General features: G+C 37.9%; 1 protein-coding gene across 1 annotated transcript in view; it reads left to right on the top strand.

The window, feature by feature from the left end:
* Positions 1 to 7,628: 7,628 nt before the first annotated feature.
* Positions 7,629 to 22,942, top strand: part of LOC103478392 (tumor necrosis factor receptor superfamily member 11B) — a 27,319-nt gene continuing 12,005 nt past the window's right edge. Inside the window, exons 1-3 of the mRNA XM_008432212.2 lie at positions 7,629 to 7,776; positions 20,797 to 21,024; positions 22,183 to 22,327. Of these exons, the coding sequence (XP_008430434.1) occupies positions 7,729 to 7,776; positions 20,797 to 21,024; positions 22,183 to 22,327 (421 nt within the window). The 5' untranslated portion in view covers positions 7,629 to 7,728. The remainder of the gene's footprint in view (positions 7,777 to 20,796; positions 21,025 to 22,182; positions 22,328 to 22,942) is intronic.

Genomic DNA, 22,942 nt, shown 5'->3' with positions numbered 1-22,942 from the left:
TATTTCTCTCTGCTACTGGTTTCTTTTTTACCCTCTTTAGAGAAAGTGTTTGGCTACTTAGTTCATCTAATTTTAGTTTTTGTTCTACTCCTACACATTTCCGTTGACCTTATGAGTCTACATTTACTTTAGCCATCTTTGCCCCACACTAATTTGCATGTTGAAGGTTTGTCATCCGTTTGTAAAATAAAGGCATGTCCACTCTGATTTCCATTTGAAGGGTCTGAGCAATGCGAATTAAAAAGTATACTGAAACAGGACCTCTGAGGTGGACCGCAGGGAGGCTGAGCGTCACATATGAGAAGGTCAAGGTCCCCAAGAAGGTAAAACTCTGTCTTGGCTCAACAAAAAAGTGAGATTTCCCGAAAATCTTAGGGTCACCTTATGCCACTGATTTCCAGCACAGATAAGGTCGATCTAGTTTACTTCTGAGTTTGTATCCCACAGCCCCTTCACTCCTACAAGTCTTAATAAATCCATCATTATTTTTGATCCCCTGTGATGTTATCAATGAACAATTGTTAAAAGGTCAAATATTTATCTATATATCTAGTTTAGCAGTGATAATTATTTTCTCCATTAGAAACTCGCTCTAGTAACATAATTTAATGAACCATGGAAGTTGGACACCACGGCGTAATCTAGTAGTGCCTGTCCAAGCAAGACTATTTTCTTGAAGCTTCTCCTTTGATTGACTGGACACAAAATTTGGAAAACCGAAGTCTCGGAAAGCTGTGTTTTGACCTCTCACTGCACTTCAAAACTCCATTTTTGGTGTTTTGTATTTGGTTTGTGTTTGGAAAGTTGTAGCTTTAAACACTTGTGGTGAAGGCTGTGTGTTAGAAAGAAATAGTGTTAGCCATTAAAATCAACTTTGGTAAAGGTCAAGAAAATATCATGGTTTATGTTAAAATATAGTCTATCATCAAAATATCCTCTTCCTAGATTACAGGGTAACGACTCCCGTCCTTTGCTAAATACATAAAAAGGGGTTTCAAGTGAAATGTGAGCCAAAACTGCCACTGAAATATTTAATTTAGTAAGTTTTATTGGGAAACATGAAAGAGAGAGAAAAAAAGGGATTCACTAAGTTTTCCATTGGGATAACAGTTTCCTGTCAGTGGAGGTGAAGTTATGTTTATTGAGATAACATTATATTGTTATTGGTATATTTATTTATTTGAACTGATCTCCTCAAACTAAACACCCAGTCACCTGTTTTATGCGTCTTTCATCGATGCTTGGAAGATTATGAGATTGTTATTGCGTGACAAACCAGAGAAGGCAGCCAACTGAGCTAGTGGGGACACATTGAATGTAGAGTGACATATTTTGGCCTTTACAAATATTTGACAGTTGCGACTATGAGGTGACCCTTGAGAAATTGCTTCATTACTGTTATTTCATGTTGGAGATCATCTCATGAAAACGAGAAGGATTACTTGGAGCTGCGAGTATAAACACGCATAGGGTAATGTAAGCCGTCCGGAAAGAGACAGTTGTGTTTTTGTTTTTGACTGACCCCAAAGGAATCTCTCTTTCGAGTTAAATGCCAAAACAGCCTCTTGATTCTTTGGTGTATGTCTGAGTTAAAACCTAAAACTGTATTTAATGGAGAGTTATCACTGTCCGTAAGCAGCCAGGACAGTTGGTTACCATGGAGACCGAATGCCAAAGTTGCTCTACCAGGAGACTTTGGGGGGCTCCACCATACTGTTTCCAGTTTGGTGTGTTTCCACACTCATCAGCTCTTACCTGGACCAGTGGAGTAAACTGCTTTTGCTACAAGTTGCATTATGATCCATCTCAAAAATACAAGATGAAACTAGTGGAGGTTCAAGTATTCAGTAGGTGACATATTTATCATGATGTAATAAAGTTACATATCAGTAATAAAGTTACTGTGAACAGCTACAGCTGTTTTTTGATGTACCAGGTTCTGTTCCACTTCCAAGTGATTTCTTTTCCCACATCTGAGGGAACATAGTACTTCAAGGCTATCCCCCGCTAAGAGAAATTTGTTACTTTGTATTGTGTTGATACATTTGAAATCACAATAAATTACTTGTTAGCCCTGAATATTTGAAGGATTTTATGCCACATCTATTTTACAACAATACCAGCACAGGAGAAAGTAACTAGGAGGGAGTTCACACTAAAATACTTTTTACCCGTTATTGTTCATGTCAAGTTGGGCTTGACCATTTTGTTTCAATAAAACTCATTTGCAATGCTTTAGCAAGACGTGTTGGACTATTTCATGCTCATAACTTTTAGAAAACAGTTCACAGTGAAGGGCCCCTTTCAGTCCCAACAAACTGCACGCTAGTGCACGAAGCAAGGTCCATAAAGACACATATAAGCAAGTTTGAGGAGAACTTGGCTGACGTGCTTGGAGACCTGATCTCAACCCAGCAGAAAACCTTTGGGATGAGTTAAAGAGAAGTTTCAAGCCAGGTCTTCTCATCCAGCATTTGCATCTGACCTCACAAACATGTTTCAGGAAGAAAGGTCCAACATTCCCATAAGCACACTCCACAGCTTCAACTTCTTACCACAGGAGTTGAACCTGTGAGTTGATGTCATATCAAGTCCTGTGGATTAGGAATGTAAAATGACCCAAGTCATGTGTGTGTGAAAGCTGGAGAGCTCATTTACGCACAGGAAGCCAAGCGGTTTATTATAAAATTCTGATAAACTGAACAGAATTAAAACAACTCATATGCTGACAAAACCTGCGTTGTGGATTTGGAAGAGCAGCATCAGAGGCACCTGGGAACACTGTTGAGAAAATTGAGAACATAATCATATGAGAATTTCCAACACAGTTATCAGCCCATCCAATGGCACCTGATAGCATCTGTGGGGAGAACAGACTGATTGCTAAAGTCTATGTGTGGCACACTTCTGTTCAGGAAATCCTGGAACCTGAACGATAAACACTTGACCACAATCGTTTGTAGACATGCTACAAAAATGTAACACAGCTGCTGACAGGTCAAAACCAGCAAATAATTTACTCTGTAAGAGAAGTCAGCAAAAGTCACATCTTTACACCCACTATCGTCCCGCTTCAACACTAGAGGAACTCGTTTCAAAACGTCAGGGAGGATTGTCTCGTGTGTGTTTTGATATGTGTGTAACAGTGTGTGCTTGAGAGGTTAAACCCTGAGTTTGTGATACCCTTGTTGTGGTCTCTTCTGACCTCAGTGCTAAAAGATCCCCGCAGCCTGTGTATTTGTTTCAGTCTTTTGTAGTCATGATTGTGCCAGTGTGTGCATTTGTGTATTTGGTCATGCTGTGGTGAGTTTTGACCTCATCTCTAACATTTCCATTACACGCCTCAGCGGCTCGTACGTGGGCGAGTGTGTATTTCTGTATGTGACGTTGAGACCTTGTACTTCTATGTCATCTGTGTGACATTTGGTCATCGCTCTGCTCAGACTGGACTGGACAGCGACAAAAAGGGACAAACCGTAAAACCATATTTGTTGTGGGTCTTCTCACGTCACGCGTGTCGTTTCGGTGGGGCAGTGTTGACATCAGTGTGTGGGTGCGACTGTCGGCTGTCATGCAATTCGACGAATGTTAGGTGGTTTTTAATTCTCGCTGGTACTTTAATAGACTTACTGTACTTGACGAAATTAACATTTCTTTTGAACAATTTTATTACAATGCTGGAAAAACAGAAGGGAAAGTTTTAATGGCTTTGAAACATGAAACATCACCTAAAAATGGTCTCACCCAATTATATGGTTCTTTCTTGCTGGTCCTTTGATTATGGAAACCAATGTGCTTGTGTTAGTGTAAGTTTATCTTCTAATTACTAAAAGACTGTCTTTTCTTAGCACACGGCATAAACACAAGAGAGTACAGCATAGGAATAATCTCCGTCAATTATCAGTTTACAAGAATCATTTTGTACAAGTTTACCTTGGAAATCATGAGTAATTCAAGGAGACCTCTGTCTCATTCCTTCCACGCTCCTTGACCGCTGAGGGGACAGTGGTCAAGGAGAACACTGTCCCCTCGTAGGAGAGGCACCTCATAGGAGTCCTAGCTGTAAACAGAGTCGCACATCAATTCTTGAAATGGCAAAGGTCAAAGGCTGAATGTAGAATATGATATTAATTTAAGCAAAGCCAATACATATTTATAATACAAATAAACAATAAAGATAGAAGAAAATCCCTTTTAGAATAGCTGTGAAAATGTAATACAAGCATTCATTGTGAGGAATGAAACATTTAAATTGGGAAAAAAAATATAAGCAAAAAAGCAGTGAGCGTCACATCCAGTGAATATGATTGGAAAACTGACTCTTAGCATTTTGTAGGAGGCTTGAACTCTAACATAATTTAGTTTCATGTGCTCCGGACTATTGAAAGGAGAAAGAACACCATGGTAAAATAGAAAGAGCTGCTTGAGGCCTTCAGAAAGAAAACTGCAGCAGCTTAAAAGTCTGGCAAGGGAATCTAAGAGGTCTCAAATGAATTCGTAATCCTCCAATCAATATGTGGCAGACATTTAAAACAACATGCCCAGGTCTGATTGCCTAAACAAGATCCCACTGAAACCAGACTGCAAGTCACTCAAAAAAGCCTCCAAGATCTCTTGCTTTTCATAGGGAAGCCAGACAATGAATTTTTTGGACAACAGAACATGTGACAATTTGGCATAAACCGAACATAGCACATAGCAGAACATAGCAGAGCCGGACACTGAGACACGACCCAAAACATAAAACTTTGTATCAGATATGCATCAGATTGAAAGGTGGCTGGAAGAGGTGCCACTGATTATTTTTCTCACTTGACTGTCATTTTGCAATATGCCTAAATGTTATTTTAGAACATGTTGAGGGTGTAACAAAAAAAAAAAAAGAAAACATTCCTCTATGCAGCAAATAGATTCATATCTGCTTGTGTGAAACTCCTAATATGCTGATATGAAACTTGTTGGGCAACAAGTAAAGTGGACTGAGCTTTTATGATTTTGTTCTTGACGCATCATAAACTTTTATTCTACAAGTCACACTTTTATACGCGGATATGCAGGTTGAAAGACAACACAAAGTTCTGACTTCACAAAGCCTCTTTCACAGGAAGAAATAAAAAAGGTAGTTAAATAATGCTGGAGTTTGTGTGAATGACCTCAGGTCACTCCGAGAGTGCATTTGTTCACATATACCAGGAGAGTCCAAGTCCAGTCCTGGAGAGCTGCTATCCTGCAACTTTTGCATCCCTTCGCCAACATACCTGAATCCCCTCATTAGCAATCAGTCAGCTCTGCAGAGGCCTGGATTTGATTCAGTTGCGCTAGAGAAGGGAATCAATTAAAGATTGCAGGATACCAGCTTTCCAGGACCACACTTGGGCAACCCTGGCTCAAACTAACATCCAACATTCATACTTTGACCAAAGAATTGCTTAGAGAATGAAGTCAGCATACACACGGAGAATATTTCATACAAAGTTACATATTAAGAATATCCTAATTAAATTATCAATAGAAGTCTCATTAGGTATTGTGGAGTTGTTGTCTTTATCTAGTCATACATAATTAAACTAAAAGTAAATAAAAAACAAAAAAACAAAATTGATACTGATATACAGTATGTTGGATCAAATGCATACACCAGACCATGGTGTTAAATAAACCATGGTTTGGATTGGTCCACAAATGACTCAGGACTGGATTAGGAAGATAACCCAAATTGGAATATCTTACTCAGCAGCTAGCAGACTGCATCTGACACCAGGCTGGAATACGCATGCGCTTTTGGAGCAAATTGCAAAACAATGTGTTAAACTGTCAGTGTTACAAATAACATGCAGTAAAGGTTTACCTATGTTGCTTTGGCAAAATTGCATGCATTCTGTCTGAGAATTGTGTTTGAAAACAAATGTTTGTAATCAGGATGTTCTGATAGTTTGTACAACACATAAATCCCTTCTGAACCTCAAAATGCTCTGGATAGAACTTACATTTCACTCTGAAAATCTATGGGTAATAAATACTTTGACCGCAAAATTGTTATGTAAAACTTGTTGATTTTTATTTTTTATTACAAAGTTTTATTACTTCAACAATGAAAAGGGTAATTATTGTTTCCAAGATGCTTATTTTGCAGTTCCATTTAATTTATTGGAGAAATGTGCTTGGTCACATGTTGCGTGAATAAACAGTAGTCTCGGAAAAACTGTATAACCTATTAGAAGAGTTTGACAAAACTCCTAGGCTTTGCTTTGCCCTACTCCTTATACTGGGTCAGATTTTATAGGGTGTATCTTTTATGTCCAAGTAGGATTTCAGGTCAAATTTCAACAAAACATTGTAACCAGCAAGGATTCACTTAAGAAGCGATTACAAGAACATCTGACTGTTTGACAGAGAATTACTAAGGACAACGAAAATAATTGTGGACAGTAGTTTGCTTATGCCAAGTGGAACGTTTAAAAATGCACTAAAGACATTTAGAAAATGTTGCCAATTCATTTAGAAACATGGAATAAGGTCACTGAAATGTGTATTTTATTTATTTAATTTTTTTACCCAAACCAGGGTTTTAAGAAGATATGGGGGGCGGACAAAACATAAAACACACACATTAATGCACATAGGTTATAGCAGAAACATTTGGATGTATGGGAAATTCAAACAGCCTGTTTTTTTTTTTTTTTAAGTTTGTCTGTTTTTACAGTTTGACTTGTGAGGAGATGGATGATGAACATTTCAACTGTCATAGAGACACAATCTAATACATGTGTAAATGTGTATATGCATTTATATATAATGTTTTTATCTTTTTTTTTCAAAATCTATTTCTCTTTCTCACTGTTCATTCACTGTCACATGCTGTTTTTATTTGTATTATGTAAAGCACTTTGAAATGCCTTGCTGCTGAAATGTGCTATACAAATAACATTTTATTGATTGATTGATTGATTGATTGATTGATTGATTGATTGATTGATTGATTGATTGATTGATTGATTGATTGATTGATTGATTGATTGATTGATTGATTGATTATATGTATGCGCGTAAATATTGAATAGCATTCTGATAATGAATTTGTAGGTTTGTAACTCCTGGGAGGAATTGGAAAATATATTTTTTTCGTTTTTTGTTAACATTTTATTTAAAGAAATTTAAAAACAAAAAGAAAGAAAGAGAAGGAAAACTGTTACGTTTTTCTGTGGATGTGTTGCCTCCTGTTTTTCGCTCAATTGATCAATTGACCTTATAAAAGAAACTTGAATTATCACCCATTTGTCTTTAATAGGACACCTGAAAGCTTAATGCGTTCCAAAAAAAAAAAAAAAAAGTGTCACGTTAGTTTAAAATACAGATGGACCCCCTTTTGGGGGTTGGGGCGGTGGGGGCGGAGTTTTCTTCATACCTGATGCTGTACACCTACTTTTCACAATCGCTGCGCTAAAAAAAAAAAAAAAAAAAGTGTCACGTTAGTTTAAAATACAGATGGACCCCCTTTTGGGGGTTGGGGCGGTGGGGGCGGAGTTTTCTTCATACCTGATGCTGTACACCTACTTTTCACAATCGCTGCGCTCGTGGGGTGGGTGCGCCCTATTTTTTTTTTTTCAATGGGACAACGTGCTGGGTGGGCATGAACCTTCTGTCTTTCCCTCCCTCTTTCTGAGCCATATAAGAGCCGAACTGTTATGGAGACCCCATCATACTGCAGTTCGCTGTTACCGAGAGAAGATGAGCACACGGATAATGAAATCCAACCCTGCCATGAAACTAATAGTGGTGAGTAACCAGAATTTCGCATTCTGCGCTTTTCAGTCAGACCAGCTGGGATACACATGTTCTTCATAAGGAGCTGGATCGTCTTGTTTTATCCTAACGCGTACACTTTTGAAGTAGGCATGAAGAGGTTTTCTCTATTTCTTTTTCTCATTTTCTGTACGACTTCATGTCACCCAGATGCTGAGTGTAAAACTGTGGAAAAACGCAATATTCCCCACTTTTGCGTTGAGTTGTGCGGTCAGTCGGTGCAGGTAGCTTTCCGGGCTCCAGATTACTATGTTCGCCACACTTACTCACCTTCCTCTTTTAATTTAGCTAATCATTTTTATTTCAAATGTCAATACTGTTTACTGGCATTATTATCGTTTAGTTGAGAGTCATGTTTTAGTTGCTGAAAATAGTTAATAGGATAAAGGACTGGTACAACTTAACAGGCTGTTTGTTATCAGCTGCATTAGACTGAGTATTTATCCTTTGCTAAGAAATACTGTCTCAACAATTTCATATCATATAAAACTCCCACTAACATTTCAGATCATTAATAAATTCTTTGCATGTAAAGCTAAACTTTGTTTATACTTATTGGTGTTTGTGTCCAGTAATGGGCAAAGCTCATGTTCCCTCATTTTTCACGTTAATAAACCCATACAAACAAGATATGTAATTCAGCCCTGAAGGACAGTTTACTTTGGCTCGCATTTCATTGCTTTTGCTCATATACCTTTACAATGAATGATATTTTACTCTCCCAGGCCGACCCCTCTTCCCCTTCCTCTTAGGGTATGTTTGACATGACACCAGTATGTTGTTTTTGAAATGTTCGCCTCTTGGATCAAAGCTGTGTGCTTTGCATGCAGTACAGACCTCTGAGGTTTTGCATATGGTAATAGCGATGTGTATCAGGTCAGGGACAGATCACAATCTGTAACCCAGAACACTCGCTTCACTATCTGTCACTGTTGTCTGGGTGTTTTGTGTGCGTGCGTGTGTGCGTTTGTCACACAGCTGTGAAAGGAGCCCATGTTTTGGATGAATCCCAGTCGGTTAGAGATTCTGTTTGTGTGATGCATTCAAAGGACCAGGGTCTTTACATGCAAATGACCGGTGAGAGCACAGCTACAAATTTGTGTGCTCACATGTCGGGGTGCTATGATTACAGATCAGCTCCTCTCTGATTCAACTGAATCTTTTGCTCCCTACATGTTTCATTTTCAGTAACACATGATGCTCTGAGTTTTCCTTCAACAAAGGAATATTTCTTCCTCACCTGTCTGCTTTGGTGTTTTCCCGCCTGTCTCTAATACGTGTTCCTCTCTTCTGAAACAAACGCATTTTGTTTGAGTTTTTCCCCCGGATGCAGTCAGTGGAAAACCTAATGCAGCTCTGTCTATTTGGATGAGAAAATATGTTTATATACGAGAAGTGCAAAGTAGTCTAAGCAGGTGTGGCGCCAGTGGACAGTTAGCGGGGTTTTTTTCTTCCTATCCATGCTCTACTCACCACAAATCCCTATGCAGAAGTTCTCGTCCCTCTTTTGTGCTTTGTGCTATCTGCAGTCTCTGTATCCTTATCTCGGCGACCCCCACCTTCTTAAGTCTCTGTTGTGGCCGTTGGCTGAAGCACCAACTTCCCTAAACCTGGAGGCTTCTTTGCACACAGTGCAGGGCACATGTGCAGAGATAAATTAGTCGGCAACACAGACCTCCTCTTTTTTTTCTTTCTACAAAACATTAGGATAGGGGTTTGGAACTGCATGAGCCAGGAGGAAATAAAAAAAAAACAAAAAAAAAACTTGTGTTTGTCAATGTCTAGGATCAAAATTGCACAACAACTAAGCAAGGTTGTGGATTCATAATGCAAAACTCACCTCTGCAAGTTCCTCACACCTCACAACTTCCCTTTTCCATCAACAGTAGCTCTGATAGCAGAAGTGTGTGCCTGTGTGTGTTTGGGGTGGTTTATGAGTGCAGCACAGCTGTGACAAACTAACGGATTCAGACTATGTTCAGCGCCTTGTAAAAGTATTTACACCCCTTAGACTTTTGTCCACATTTTGTCACAGTGCACCCTCAAACTTCAGTGTATTCATTGGGATTTTGTAGATGAACACAAAATATTGCAAGGGATTTTTAAGACAATGATAAAGATCCAACTGTTTCAAGTATAAAAAAGAAAGTGTGGCATTTATTACAGACCTCTTTTACATTTACATCCCTAAATGAAGTGAAGAAAATTTCATCAGGATGTCAACAAATGAATGAAGTCAATAAGTTAAGACAGTCTATGTGTGCGTCAGGTGTAGACCAAATTTAATGACTACAACAGTTGCTGCAAAATGCTAAAATCATACCCAAGCGCTTACATTAGTTGCACTCTTATCACTCTGCAGATCATATTAAAAACATGATGCAAATTTCTTCAGAAAAAATGTTTCTGTCGACAAGAAGACTTTGATTTATTTGACTTGGAATTTGAACAGGCAGTTCCTAAAGTCCACCGATTTAAATGTGTGAAGCGTTTTTGGAATCGCAGCAACTGTTCAATTTGGTTTTCAATTGTTTCAACTTAAGTCTCTAGAGAGACGAGAGCACTGAGTCTGACTTTGAATAAAATGCAAAAAAGAGGTTTCTTTCAATTTCAGACTGCAGTTTTTTAAAATTAAAAACACTGTGCATCATTTGCCTACGTTGTCCTATAACCTGCTCGAAATTCAAAGTTGTATTTATTTAAGTCGAAATTTGTTTGTGCCTAATTTGTGCCCATAAGTGTTCGGCTATTAAGTTAGTTTTGGCTGCTATCCAGACTTGCCAACCTTTTTGATTTAGCTACACTGACTAAAATGATCAGTTTTGTCATACAATTTGCATACTTTTTATCTTTGCAGATTTTAATCAGCATTTTAGAGTAGAAATGTTGTAACTTCAATAGCTAAAATACATTTGAACATATTAAAATGCAAGCATTATTTGCGTATAGATACTAATTTATTATCTGTGATAAAGATAATAAATTAGATAAAAAATAAAATATAAGACTTTTATATTTACTTAAATCTCAAAAGCGACTTTCTGTGCATTTTACATCACAGAAAGTCACCTTCAAAAAGCTTGAATTATGTGTCAAAGGTGCAATGCATCTATATCTAGTCTGTTGCCCTCTGTGTGATCTTACAGTAAAATTATATGGTTATATGATAATTATCTGACATTAAAAATCAGTTCTTACCTCCTCAATATAACTTTAGCCCTGTGAATATTATCTAAATATTTCTACTGCCTTGGATGGTTTCGGCTCTTTTAAGAGTGTGAAAATATATAATCCCGATTTTCCTGTCAATATTAATGTAGCTTATAACTGATATTTTTATTTCAAGTTAATCTGCAATGAAAATTTGCTTATGAAATACCAGAACACGACTTCACAAAGACAAATTGAACGTACTCGTATTGCACCGCCTGCCCATCTCTAATGCAGGAAAAATATTATTTTCAACGAAACCAAATATATTCTGAACATGACAACTGACAACTCTCACATTAACTCGCATACCTAAAAAAAAACTTTATAATAGCAAATAATTTCCAAGACTTCCATGAACAAAGACCAAGGCTTGGCAGAGTGTCCCAAAGTCGCTCCAGATCTCTGTGTGGTTTTAAAAAAATGACTGATTTGATATTCAAGTGAACTAACACAAACACACACATACACACAGGCACGCACACACCAGAGGGCTGGAATCCCCCCTCAGACCACCTGCGCTCTACAGTTAACTGAATCCATGTGCTCGGTGCGAGAGCTGGTGTGGTGCGGTTTGCTCCCTTTGTGCCATTGGTCCTTTCCTCGTGCCATGACTTTCAAGCTAACCCCAAGGCAGGCCAATCATGGAGTCTGGTCCTGTGTTGCATGTCAGTAATGCTGAAAGTTTAATGTAACTCGAACCCTTTAAATGTGTACGCTGAAAGACGCTTCACCGATAAACATTCGCATCAGAGGTAGTAATGACAACTTAAAGATCAAAGATATATTAATTCACAAATTCCCCCACGCTAAGACCAAATTCACTGTTTGATGATGTAATTGGCATTCATGACTTCATTATCCAACCTCGGTTAACCGTCTTTATAGAGTGATCTTGTTTGAACTCTCTGTCCCTGCCTATCTCTCATCCGTTGCCTGAGGTAGTTTTCAGCTCTGTCATCAGGCTGGTCAAAAACGAATTGGCTCCCTTTGGTCTTTTGGCGCCATCTGAAAAATAGACAATGCTTAAGTTCTCAATAGCAGCTTGTGATATATAAACAGAGTGAACAACTCAGGCTTTGCTCACTCAACGTCCTCTCACGTTCAGTAAACAATTGTCTGGATCTGAGTACATTTGCTTCACAGCCTATGGAAGTCTGTTTCTCCGTCAGGCAGTTTTACATGAAAGAGTTTACAAGTTGCACCGCCCCTTGTGTGTCGTTTAAGCACGCTTACGTAGGTTCTTTAAAATCCTGCTTCCAGTCATACCTCCGTCCCATCCTTTCCTCTCAGCTGGATGAGCTCCATGATGGGCCTCTTGGCTTCCCAGAAAATGGTGACAGTATAATTATGACAGTATAATTTAGGTTTCCAGGGGTTGTCCAGGATGTCTTGATATGGCGGCTTCCGAAGTGAGGAGAAGGGTAAAAAGTTCCATATCTCTAACTGTTGGTGGAAGCCCTTACTCACAAAAAGACATCCAAGAGCTGCTCGTGTGGTTTGTTGTTGCAATGGTGTCTGTTTTTGAAAGAAAATATATTCTATTACTATATTTACTTACTCAGATGATTTCTGATTGACTAAATCATAAACAGCTATTTATTTAATTGAAACCATATACCATTTGCTGTCCTGCACAGATCTAGTTGGACATGAACAGCCTCTATATCATGATTCATGTTGTGTTGGGTTTATTCCTGCGTTGTTTATTCTTTGTGTTGAGTGTCTAACATTTTTTTTTCTCTTTGTAATTTTGTTAATATTCGTAGACTAATGGTTTTTCCCCTTTGGTTTGTGGATCATTTTATTCAGTGCAGCTCTCTGTGTTCTTTTCGTTTATTAGTCTCTTTCCTTCACTTACCCTTTTTAATACTCTGTCTCGGATTTTTGGCATTCTCCTGATTTGACTCACCTTGAATGTCGAACTGAACTCAATCCGTAAGTTTTTCATATCTATCTTCTTTGTTTTTTTTTTTTTTTTATGCCCAAATAAATTATTTATTTTAATCTAATCATAGCTGTGTTTTTCTCACCACCTGTAAGTGATATTTATTCAATAGCGGTTGGAAATACTTTATTTATAATGTCCTTTATTGTGGCGTTGAAAATTTTAGCTAACCCTATTTTACACGGCACAATTTTTAGTTTAGTTAATTATTAATAACTTTTCCAGCAATTAAATGTTTTCACTGACATTACTTGACAGCTGTTGCATGTCTATAGCTTTTAAAATGCTATGTGTTTTTATTGATATTACAAGCACTAAGTTGTCTGGGACAAAAATTGCATTTACATCTGGCCCAGATGCCTCAGTGTATGATGGGCCACCAGTGGCCCGGGTCTGGTTTGCCAGAGGTGAAACTGTGTATGGGCCAGCTCTGGTTTATGAACCACCTGTATATGGTATATGGATCATATACAGGTGTGAACTGGTCCACACCTGGTCCAGTTCTGGCCGCACATGGGCCACATAAGGCAAACCAGCACTGGGGCATGGTGGGCCCGTCCTTCATTGCTCCATGTGGGTCAGATGTAAGGGTCAGCATCTGGCCCAGACCAATTTTGCTATGTGGACGAATGTTGTCTGAAAGTTATCTGAACGTCCATGAGTGACATTTTTATAAAATGCGGTTACTAGCTTCAATACCCCACTTAGGCATAGGGGGCTCCACGCCCGGCCAAACATTATCCTCTCCATTCAAATAATGGCTAAGTCCAATTTTTCTCATTCCCTTTCCTGCATAATCTGCATTGCATTAATTATAAAATAATCTAAATGTATCTCAAAGGAGAGTACCACTCTCCTTTGAGAGAAGTCCAAGAAGTAGTTTCATTAGAAAAATACGTACATTGTACCAAGTGACGTCACTTCCCAACCCGGATTGTTGTCGGATTTCTGCAGTCATGAAACAACGCTTCTGTATTTCACATAAAACCGATGGGATCTACCTTCTTCGGTAAGTTATTGGTTTCTATCATATTCTGAGCAAGCATGTGCTTAGGGCGTAAAAATCTGAACAAAAATCTAAATGTTCAGTCTGATCCAGCATGTTTAGCCTGTGGTTTATCCTGAGCTACTGTCACCTCAGTAAACACAGTCTGTCTTTTCCTTCTCTCTGATCATCAGCTACAAAATAATATGCAGCTGGACATATTAATGACTGGGCATTAACTAGTAACACAGCACAAAGTGCTAAGTGACTTTGTGCTTTGTGCCAGTTGTAGTTAAATTAGACAGAAATATTACCTGGCTGAAGATGTCAAACCTCAAAGCAGGAGCCCAAGATGATCAGGGTAAAAAGTTTTTGTATGGTAATTAGCATTATTAGCTGCAAAGAGAGAGAGGTGATCATGGTTTCCTTCAGTTTGATTCCTTTAAGTTGCTTCAATTTAATAAGGAGTTTTAAAAACCACCTGCCTTTGCTACAGTATTAAAGACTACTTAGAAATGCATGACAATCAAGTATTAATGGACAAAACTTGCCTTAATTAAATAAATCATGCTGATGTTTATGGAAGTATTTTAATTCAATGTTTTTGTTACAGGTGAACTGAGGTCTATTCAGACTCTGAGGAAAAGCCACAGATCCAGAGAATCTCCCCCATGACCAGCAGCTCCATGCAGCCACAGCCTCCCACATGTTCTCCACCGTCATCATCTTATCCACTCTGATGATCCGACAGCTGCTCTGTGTTCACATGTAGCCGTTTAATCCACAGTTAAATGCAAAGAAAGGTTTGTGTGGTGGGAGTTTTGTCTGTTTTAGGAGTTTTCCTGCGTTAATCCAGGTGAGCTGCAGCAGAGACTCATCTAAAGCAGAACCAAGACATTTTTCTTTGGCCACTGGGTAACAAATGCTTAGAGTTATTTTACATTGTATGTGTAACGTCTTCAGAGTCTTAGAGGAGGTGAAGGAGACGGCCTGGGAAACCACAGCCAGCTGTTCTGACCCGACTGACAGTCACTTGTTCTGCTGAAGCCGTTTAATACCCCACTTAGGCACTAGGGGGCTCCACGCCCGGCCAAACATTATCCTCTCCATTCAAATAATGGCTAAGTCCAATTTTTTTCATTCCCTTTCCTGCATAATCTGCATTGCATTAATTATAAAATAATCTAAATGTATCTCAAAGGATACATCTCTTGATGAGCTGGGCCTTCCAGCCTCCACTGGAGAAAAATTAGAAGTCCTGAATCAAAAACTGGAGTGAGGAGCTGTTCAGAAATAAATAGTACATGTAATTCTTGGAAAACATAATTAGCCTTTCTCTTCACATTATTCTTCCCTTCCATCAGGGGCAGTACTGTTTAAATATTTAAATATCGACTTTTAAATTCTTTACCTTTTTAGCTGGATCTGTAAGGGACCTGATTTGCTGTCTGCAACATTTTATCCAAAATCCTCTCAAACCACCAAGCAGAGCAGCAGAGCGAACGGGGTGGAGAGAGAAGTCTCTCTGCTCACCAGCACTTGGTGACTGAAATATTTAGTAAGTATAAACTCATGTACCTGTGAGTCTAAAATTGTGTGAATTGTTGTACATTATCCTATAGGAGGACATTGTCGTGTGTGTTTCTCTGTAGCCAATGAAAAATTTTGTTTCATAAAACCATGAAACATTTCTTTATAAAATATATATTTTTGCCTGTTTTTCTGAGGCTTTACCACAGAATCAAGGGTCAGATTCAGAACATCAAAACAGTTTTGGGAAGGTTCAAGGTTGTCTGTTTTTTTTAATTAGTTTGTGCATGTGTCAACATTCATGAAATCAGTTCTGGTGTAAATATCTCTTCTAAAATATTTTTAAGAAGGGTTGGTTCTTAAATGCTGACTTTGCCTTGATTTATTATTGTGAATGTGTTTTCTAAAAACCCATTGTATTAAAATTTATACTCTTCTGTTTTACTTTGTTCTAAGAAGGTTTCATTAATGTCTTTTTGGTATATGTGTAAATAAATGTGTTTTTTTTAATCATATTTTGTCTTGGGTAGTCTTTAATGTTAATTCTCTAAAATTAATGCATTCTTTGCCAAGTGTTTTAGGTGGTTGTCATCGATTTTATAATTTGTTACATTGGATTAATATCCCTAGGAAATGGAAGACAACTGTTCCACATGAAAGCCTTGCATTCCAATAAAATTGCTGCTATATTAGGATTTCCACAGACCTAGCATATATAGCATTTTATTTTGACCTACTGCGAATGTCCGCCGAAAGTTGTCAATGAACTTCCTGCGCACATTCAACTGAAAGTCCGCCGAAAGTCTAATAGTGCTTAATTTTGAGTCTGGAAAATGTCTTCAATACTTCAATGGTGTTTCATTTAGACATCAGGAAGACGTTGGACGTTCAGCGAATGTTCATGACAACGTTCAGCGGACATCATCCGAACATTCAATGCTAGCTGGGTAATCATACCTCCTCGGTGTCTAAGCTTCCTGGTTTTCATTGTTTCTTGTGTTATTATGCTCATCCTGTCATGTCATCAGTTTTGTAAGTACCTTTGTTCCTTCAATAAATCATCTCTGCACTACTCCCACTGGTAGGTTGGACATAAAAACAAGGAAAGGAAAATTGATCACACAATTAAAAGAAATCACTCCTTACATTTATCATTAATTGATTGAGTAAAGCAATGAGATGTCTTATATTTCTCAGAATTCAATCAAATGAACAGTAAGGTCTATTACCTAATGCTTTCATTAAGAAAAAAATAATAATTTTACAATATTTTTCAGTTCAGCTGACTAGGAAATTACAGCAAGGTAGCTTTTGTTCTAACCAGAAAGGTCCTTTCCGGTGGAATGCTCATGGTTCTGGTTCAATCGATTAAAATGTTTAACAAAGTCATGGAGGGACTGACTCCATTTACATCATTGGTTGGGAACTAAACAAAACATTGCTAGAAATTGTACAAAAATTTTGCAAAAAAACCCAATGTAATTAAAGAAAACCAAACATTTATCGTAACAAATTTGCCAAGATTTTCCGGACTCAGCTGGGGAGCGTCTTACTGATTCTGTTATTGTTTCCTTCTCTTTGTGTCAGGACACAGCTGCTCACTGGGAGACATTGTCCTCTGGGAAAAGAGTCGCTTCATCGCCCTGACTATGGGAAACATTTGGCTTTAGGAATAAAAAAAATTAATTTATATATACATATATTTTTTTATCATATTCATTGAACTAAACAGAGGCCTGCAATGTAAAGAAGCTATGATTGAGATAAAGATTCCTGAGTGGGGTTTCCAATGTGAATTATTGAAATGGGAAAAAAAAAAGACAAGCTCTTTTTCAGAATAATAATTTATTGCTTTTTAAATTTAGATAATTGCAACACTTTCTGGAATTTTAAATTTGAAAAATAAGATTATTTATACATGCTACACATTGGTTCTTATTCATAGGCATTCTTAAAATCTTCACCTCTGAAGCCAGAACATGGATCTGGGAATAACATCACAACCAACTTAAGCTTTAATGAATATGTTAGGTTGTGTTAGCAATACAAGCTAAGTATATTCCCCTCAGTAAATGAACATTTTGCCTACACTTGCTTTAAATTAGAATCTTTTTAAATAACAAATAATATTATACAATAATAAATAACAGTTATCATTACTTTTTGTAGTTATGTAGCCATATGAGACTTAGATTGTTGGTTGCTTAAAACCACCTGACATTTGACATTCATGTTTATGACCAACTTGGGAAATTCTGACTAATTTAATGTACCACATCCTTCAACTTGAAATTCTCTATGGAGAATTTTTTTAATTGTTACTTTTTCATTCAAACAACCAAGTGGAGAAATTTCACAAGTCCAAGAGTTTATCACTCTTTGCAAATGTCTAAGCTTAGTTGGAAACCGTAGACTTTTCCGAAGTGGCATTTATTACAAAACATTGAATATCCATTGGTGCAGAGCATTTAGAGGTAAATCGCAAGTATTGTAAGACAATTTGAGACAATTTATCTGTTCATTTTTCCCAAATCTGCAACATTAGAGTTTCCACAGTTTAATATTGCTGCACAGGAAACTTGGAGGGCAGAAAAATCAAACGACTGGGGTTAAACGAAATGATCGAGCGGTTACAGTTATTTTAGTACGATCAAAGATGTTTCTAATGTTTGATCATATTTTTGTTTTAATAAGCATCTATGACATTTCAAGTTAACTTGCTGTTGTGGGTTTTTATCCATTCTTGTAATTGCTTTGCTCTGTTTAGTTGTCCCAGTAATTAGGCTACTTAGATCTGCAGAACCCTCTGGTGACCCTCTGCCTCTACATCAGCACACATCATCAGTAGTTCCTCATGTTTCTAAACTTAATAGGATGTGGCTTCACGGCCCTAATAGCAAATGTATACACTGTGATTGTGGGTTTGAGCCCTGATGGGGCCACCCACACTACAAACAAACCCATGCAGTTATGGTTCTCCTCAGTGAGCTGCTGCAGATGAAAGCTTGCCCTTAAAAACGCTGTATTCAGAGTTTGATAGGTTTTGCCGGGAAAACCGCCGCACTCGCCAGCCCGTTTGAAGCTTGGGTTTCTATTATGGTGTTTAAAAAACGTTCATCTATTTTTGCCATCCTCTTTTGTGAGCAACATCGCAAAGAAAAGCAGTAACAGATAAAAAAAAAAACGAGCAGTATTCAGCGCTAAATTATATGCACAGCGGACAAACGGTAATAAATTGGTAAGAAGGAAAGGTCAAAGCAGCTTAAATGCTTTATTCTATTTACATTGTATGAATTAGTTTTGTATTATATCTCTTTTTTATGATAAATTTAATGTTTAATGTTTATTTAGATGCTCAGTGCACCATGGGTTTGAGAGTAATTTCAATCCTGTGTATGTCCTGTATGTATCGCAAATTCTGATAATAAATTTTACTTTGACATATTTACATACACTGTAATAAAATACACATGTGGTTTTTTTTACACTTACATTTAGCCTGAATAAAATGTTCTGTTTTCTGGTCAGCTAGGATTACAAAAGTCATCCGTATTGTTGAGCGTCAGAATGGTATGAGTGAATTTTATTGTAATAATTCTTTATTACTCACTGACAATTCAGCAGTTTACATACTTCATGGTTTTGTGGGGTTTCGTCTGCAAAGAGATTTTAGAGAGATGGAATGTGTGAATTGACCTGTGCACAAAAAGTCTTGAGGTGTGTGTGCTTTGCTGTAGAATAAACTTTTAAACCTTACAAAACTTATGCCATCATGAAGAAATAACATTTTGATGAATTATTGAAGCAACACTTTAGCAATAAGCTGGCAAGTTAAAGCTTTAGCAGAAATTCGTCTTGCAATTTTGGATGACCCAATCATAGCACCGAATTAGTTTCAAAGCTTCTCAATGACAACAAAGTCAGTCTTTTGCTCTTGTTTGCAATAGAAAATTTGTGAGCAGAGTTAAAGAAATCTATGAGAGTAAGTTGCCCTGCATGTCCCATTTCTTTTCAGGAGGAATGGGCCTAAATTCCAGCGAAATAGTTTGTAAATATCTGAAATTGCAGCAACTATAAACAACTCTCTCGTTATTCTGATATTTAGCAATTTGTCCTATTTTACACCTGGAAAGGTTTTAATCTGATTAAATGTTAGATGGTTGACTTTTTATGTCCTTTTATAGAGTAAAAATACCTGTTTTTAACTAATGCTTGATGAAACTGTTCTGTATGCTATCTCCCTCACACTTGCCATGAAACATCAAATTCTTATCATAAATATTAAGAAAACAAATCTGTGGCAAAACGTGTGATGCAATGGTGAAGTTCCCCTCGAAAATATCTCTCTTTTACCCTGATGACGATCTTGTTTCAAACACATCAACAAATACTGAACTGTGTTTTGTGGTAAATCACAAGTACAGATGCACACACGCAGGAAACAAATCGGTAGTTTAAAGTTTGGTAAACTGTAGAACAGAATGTTTTGTACTCTGGTGGCAAACAGGGGAAAGCCCAGCAAACCTCTAGCAGCTCCCTTTATGTGCTGCAGCCAGGACAGAAGGCCGCAGAGCTCAAAGACCAACACTAAGGAAGACCGTAATTGTACGTGAAGCTCAACAAACAGGCAGCAAACACACACACACACTCGTAGAAAACACATTCCTGAGAGAGCAGACTTGTTTGTTGAACGCGTTTTAAGATGCACGCTTTAAACATGCGCACGAACAATGCATGCAAAATCTATTGTTAGCTGCCCAAGCAGTAAGGATGAACCCCTGCCAAAGGGAAAGTCCGCTGAGCCAATGGCTGAGGCCCTTAGAGGAGGGAGCCTGGTGGGTGACATCTGGTCTGCATGTGGGCTGGTCCTGCTTCATGGCTGCATGTCTGACATGCTTCCCAATTAATGTCCTAAATTTGAGGCCTGATCGAAGCTTTGCACATCTTGCGCAGGCAGCGGGTGACATGTGAGTTGGTTAATGAAGCAATATCTAAATTGGTTTGTGGCAGGAGTCGTACTGACAGCTTCTCGGTGCCAGATAACATTGTTACATTGCCTCGAGAGGCGATGTTTGTTTCGCTGGAGTTGGTGACAAGCAGTGAAGTTGCTGCCGAGTTTCTTCTCAGACTTTAAATCAAGCCCATTAAGAGCTTTTACCTCAGCCACATTGACCTTCATTTGAACTCATTCTGTGGACGGTTTGGTTTGGCACAAATTCATAAATTAATGAGTGAAAAAATATTAGTCTTTTGTTGGCATGGGGGATTTTAACCCATGCTGTCGAGTCGCTTTGCTAAACCAAATTCCTTTCTCTTGCAGCTCTTCACGGCTTCTTTCTCGTGGGCCTTTCAGGAGCAACCCGTGCCACCAAAGTACCAGTACAGAGATCCAGTGACATCTCAGGTCCATTCTTGTGACCAGTGCCCCCCTGGTACATCCGTCAAACGACACTGCACCGCTGACACGCCAACCGAATGCCAGCTCTGTCCTGAGAGGCATTTTGCTGAGAACTGGCACTGGGGGGACACGTGCCAGTACTGTACCTCGGTACGTACAACACAAACTGGTCTACAGACATTCCTATATCAGACAGGATTTGATTGATTTATTTACTTTACTGCACATTTAGGATTTAAATTTAAATAATACTCTCCTGTGTCTGAGATTTGACACATCTTCAGAAAGTCAATTTACTTTTATTTTACTTCCTTAACGTTATAATCCTCAAATCCTGTTGTCCAAACATCTTTTGCTGTTTTCTTTTATCCAACTTTTAGCTGACGCTGATAGTTTTATATTCATTGAGTTAAACTGAGGCTGCAGCTAACGATTATTTTACTTATCGATTTGGTGATTAAGTGGATGACAAAATAGGGACATTCTGCCAGATTTGTCATTTAACCACATAAGCTTATTTTAGGCATTATTAGAAACATATAAGAATATTCAAGCAAACAAATAATTTTATTGCTTTTTTAAAATAACAACATAAACATTTTATTGCTTAGAATTCAATGACATAGTTAGTGTATGTTTGATCATTTGTAGCAAAGCATACATCTGCAGTTAAAAAAATACTTCAAACATTATCATGGGAAAAGCTCAGGCCTTTCTGCTTGGCCTTACCAATACAAAGTAGGGCTGATCTGTTGGCTCTCTTTTCAACTAACCAAATAATGATTGGATGCTTAATAGATTTTTTTTGCAGAATTTAAACCAAGGCAAGTTAAAACTATACCAGTCTGGGTAGAATATATTTACAGAGAAAGAAGTATTTTAATCTTTGATGCAAAATGTGTATATATTTTTTTCCAGTTTTGACTTAATTACTGCTCTGAGGGTGTTCTCTCTGCAAATGGCACATTTAGTGATTATTTGATTATGAAATTAGTTGAAGATTATTTCAATAATCGATTCATCAAACTAAGTCTGATTAATTCTTTCAGCCTAAAGTAAATTAATCCTTAACTATCAATTGGAACAGTTTGTAACTCTTTTTAAAACATATTTTCCAGGATGTTTGTCTTTTATATGTAATTTTGACATAATAAATCCTTAAGGTCGCTCATAAAGTGGAAGGATAAAAAAATTATGATTTGTTTTATCTTAGGAAACAAAATGACTGTGTATTTGTGAATAAGTTCTGGATTTTTTCTTTTCTCATCCATTGTTGGAATATTTCTAACCAGTGTGTGTTGTGTCTAGGTGTGTAAGGAGAGACAGCTAGTGAAACAGCAGTGCAACAGCACGCATGACCAGCTCTGTGAATGTGTACCTGGATACCATCTAGTGGTGGAATTCTGCATTGCACACAGTAACTGTCAGCCTGGGTACGGAGTCACAGTGTTGGGTAGGTCCTCTCTTCTTTGTTATGAAACAATGAGGTTTTATTCAACTAGAAGAAATATGCTGTAGTAGTTTGTATATCAAACCTTTCCAGATTTTGTCAAATTCCAACCACAAACATGAGAGTGTTTTATTGTGATGGGCAGTATTATGTAAAATCAAACTTTTTTGAGCTTTATCATGTCATAATGTTATTCCCTCATCAAAAACTTATCTGGAGTGTTGCCTTGATTCTTTCATGCATGTTTGAGAAATCCTTTAGTCTCCTGTGACAACCATCCGCCTGGTTGGACGCAGTTCCTCCTTGGAGCGGCAGTTTCCAAGCTTCCGCCTCACAGAGTCGCCCTTCCCCGTGTCTGTCTCATCTCAGCTCCTCCAAACTAGCCGGCAGGGATTAGCAAACCCAATGGAACTGCGCATCTGCGGAGCTCATTATATGAGCATCTTCTCATTGCATTGTTGCTAAAAACATTATCAAAGGGTTAATAGAGGAGTGCTGTTGTGATGACTTCCAGCACTCCTCCAGGAAGAGCTTGAGCTTTAGTAAATATTAAACAAACATAAGCCCAATTCCAAGGCATTAAATATTGCAGTTACATTTATTGTAAGTCATATATAT

The sequence above is a fragment of the Poecilia reticulata genome, linkage group LG16 (genome assembly GCF_000633615.1).
Source record: "Poecilia reticulata strain Guanapo linkage group LG16, Guppy_female_1.0+MT, whole genome shotgun sequence".
NCBI classification, from domain to species: domain Eukaryota; kingdom Metazoa; phylum Chordata; class Actinopteri; order Cyprinodontiformes; family Poeciliidae; genus Poecilia; species Poecilia reticulata.
Note: the sequence above shows the minus strand (reverse complement) of the source record. Positions and strands in the feature narration are given on the sequence as shown.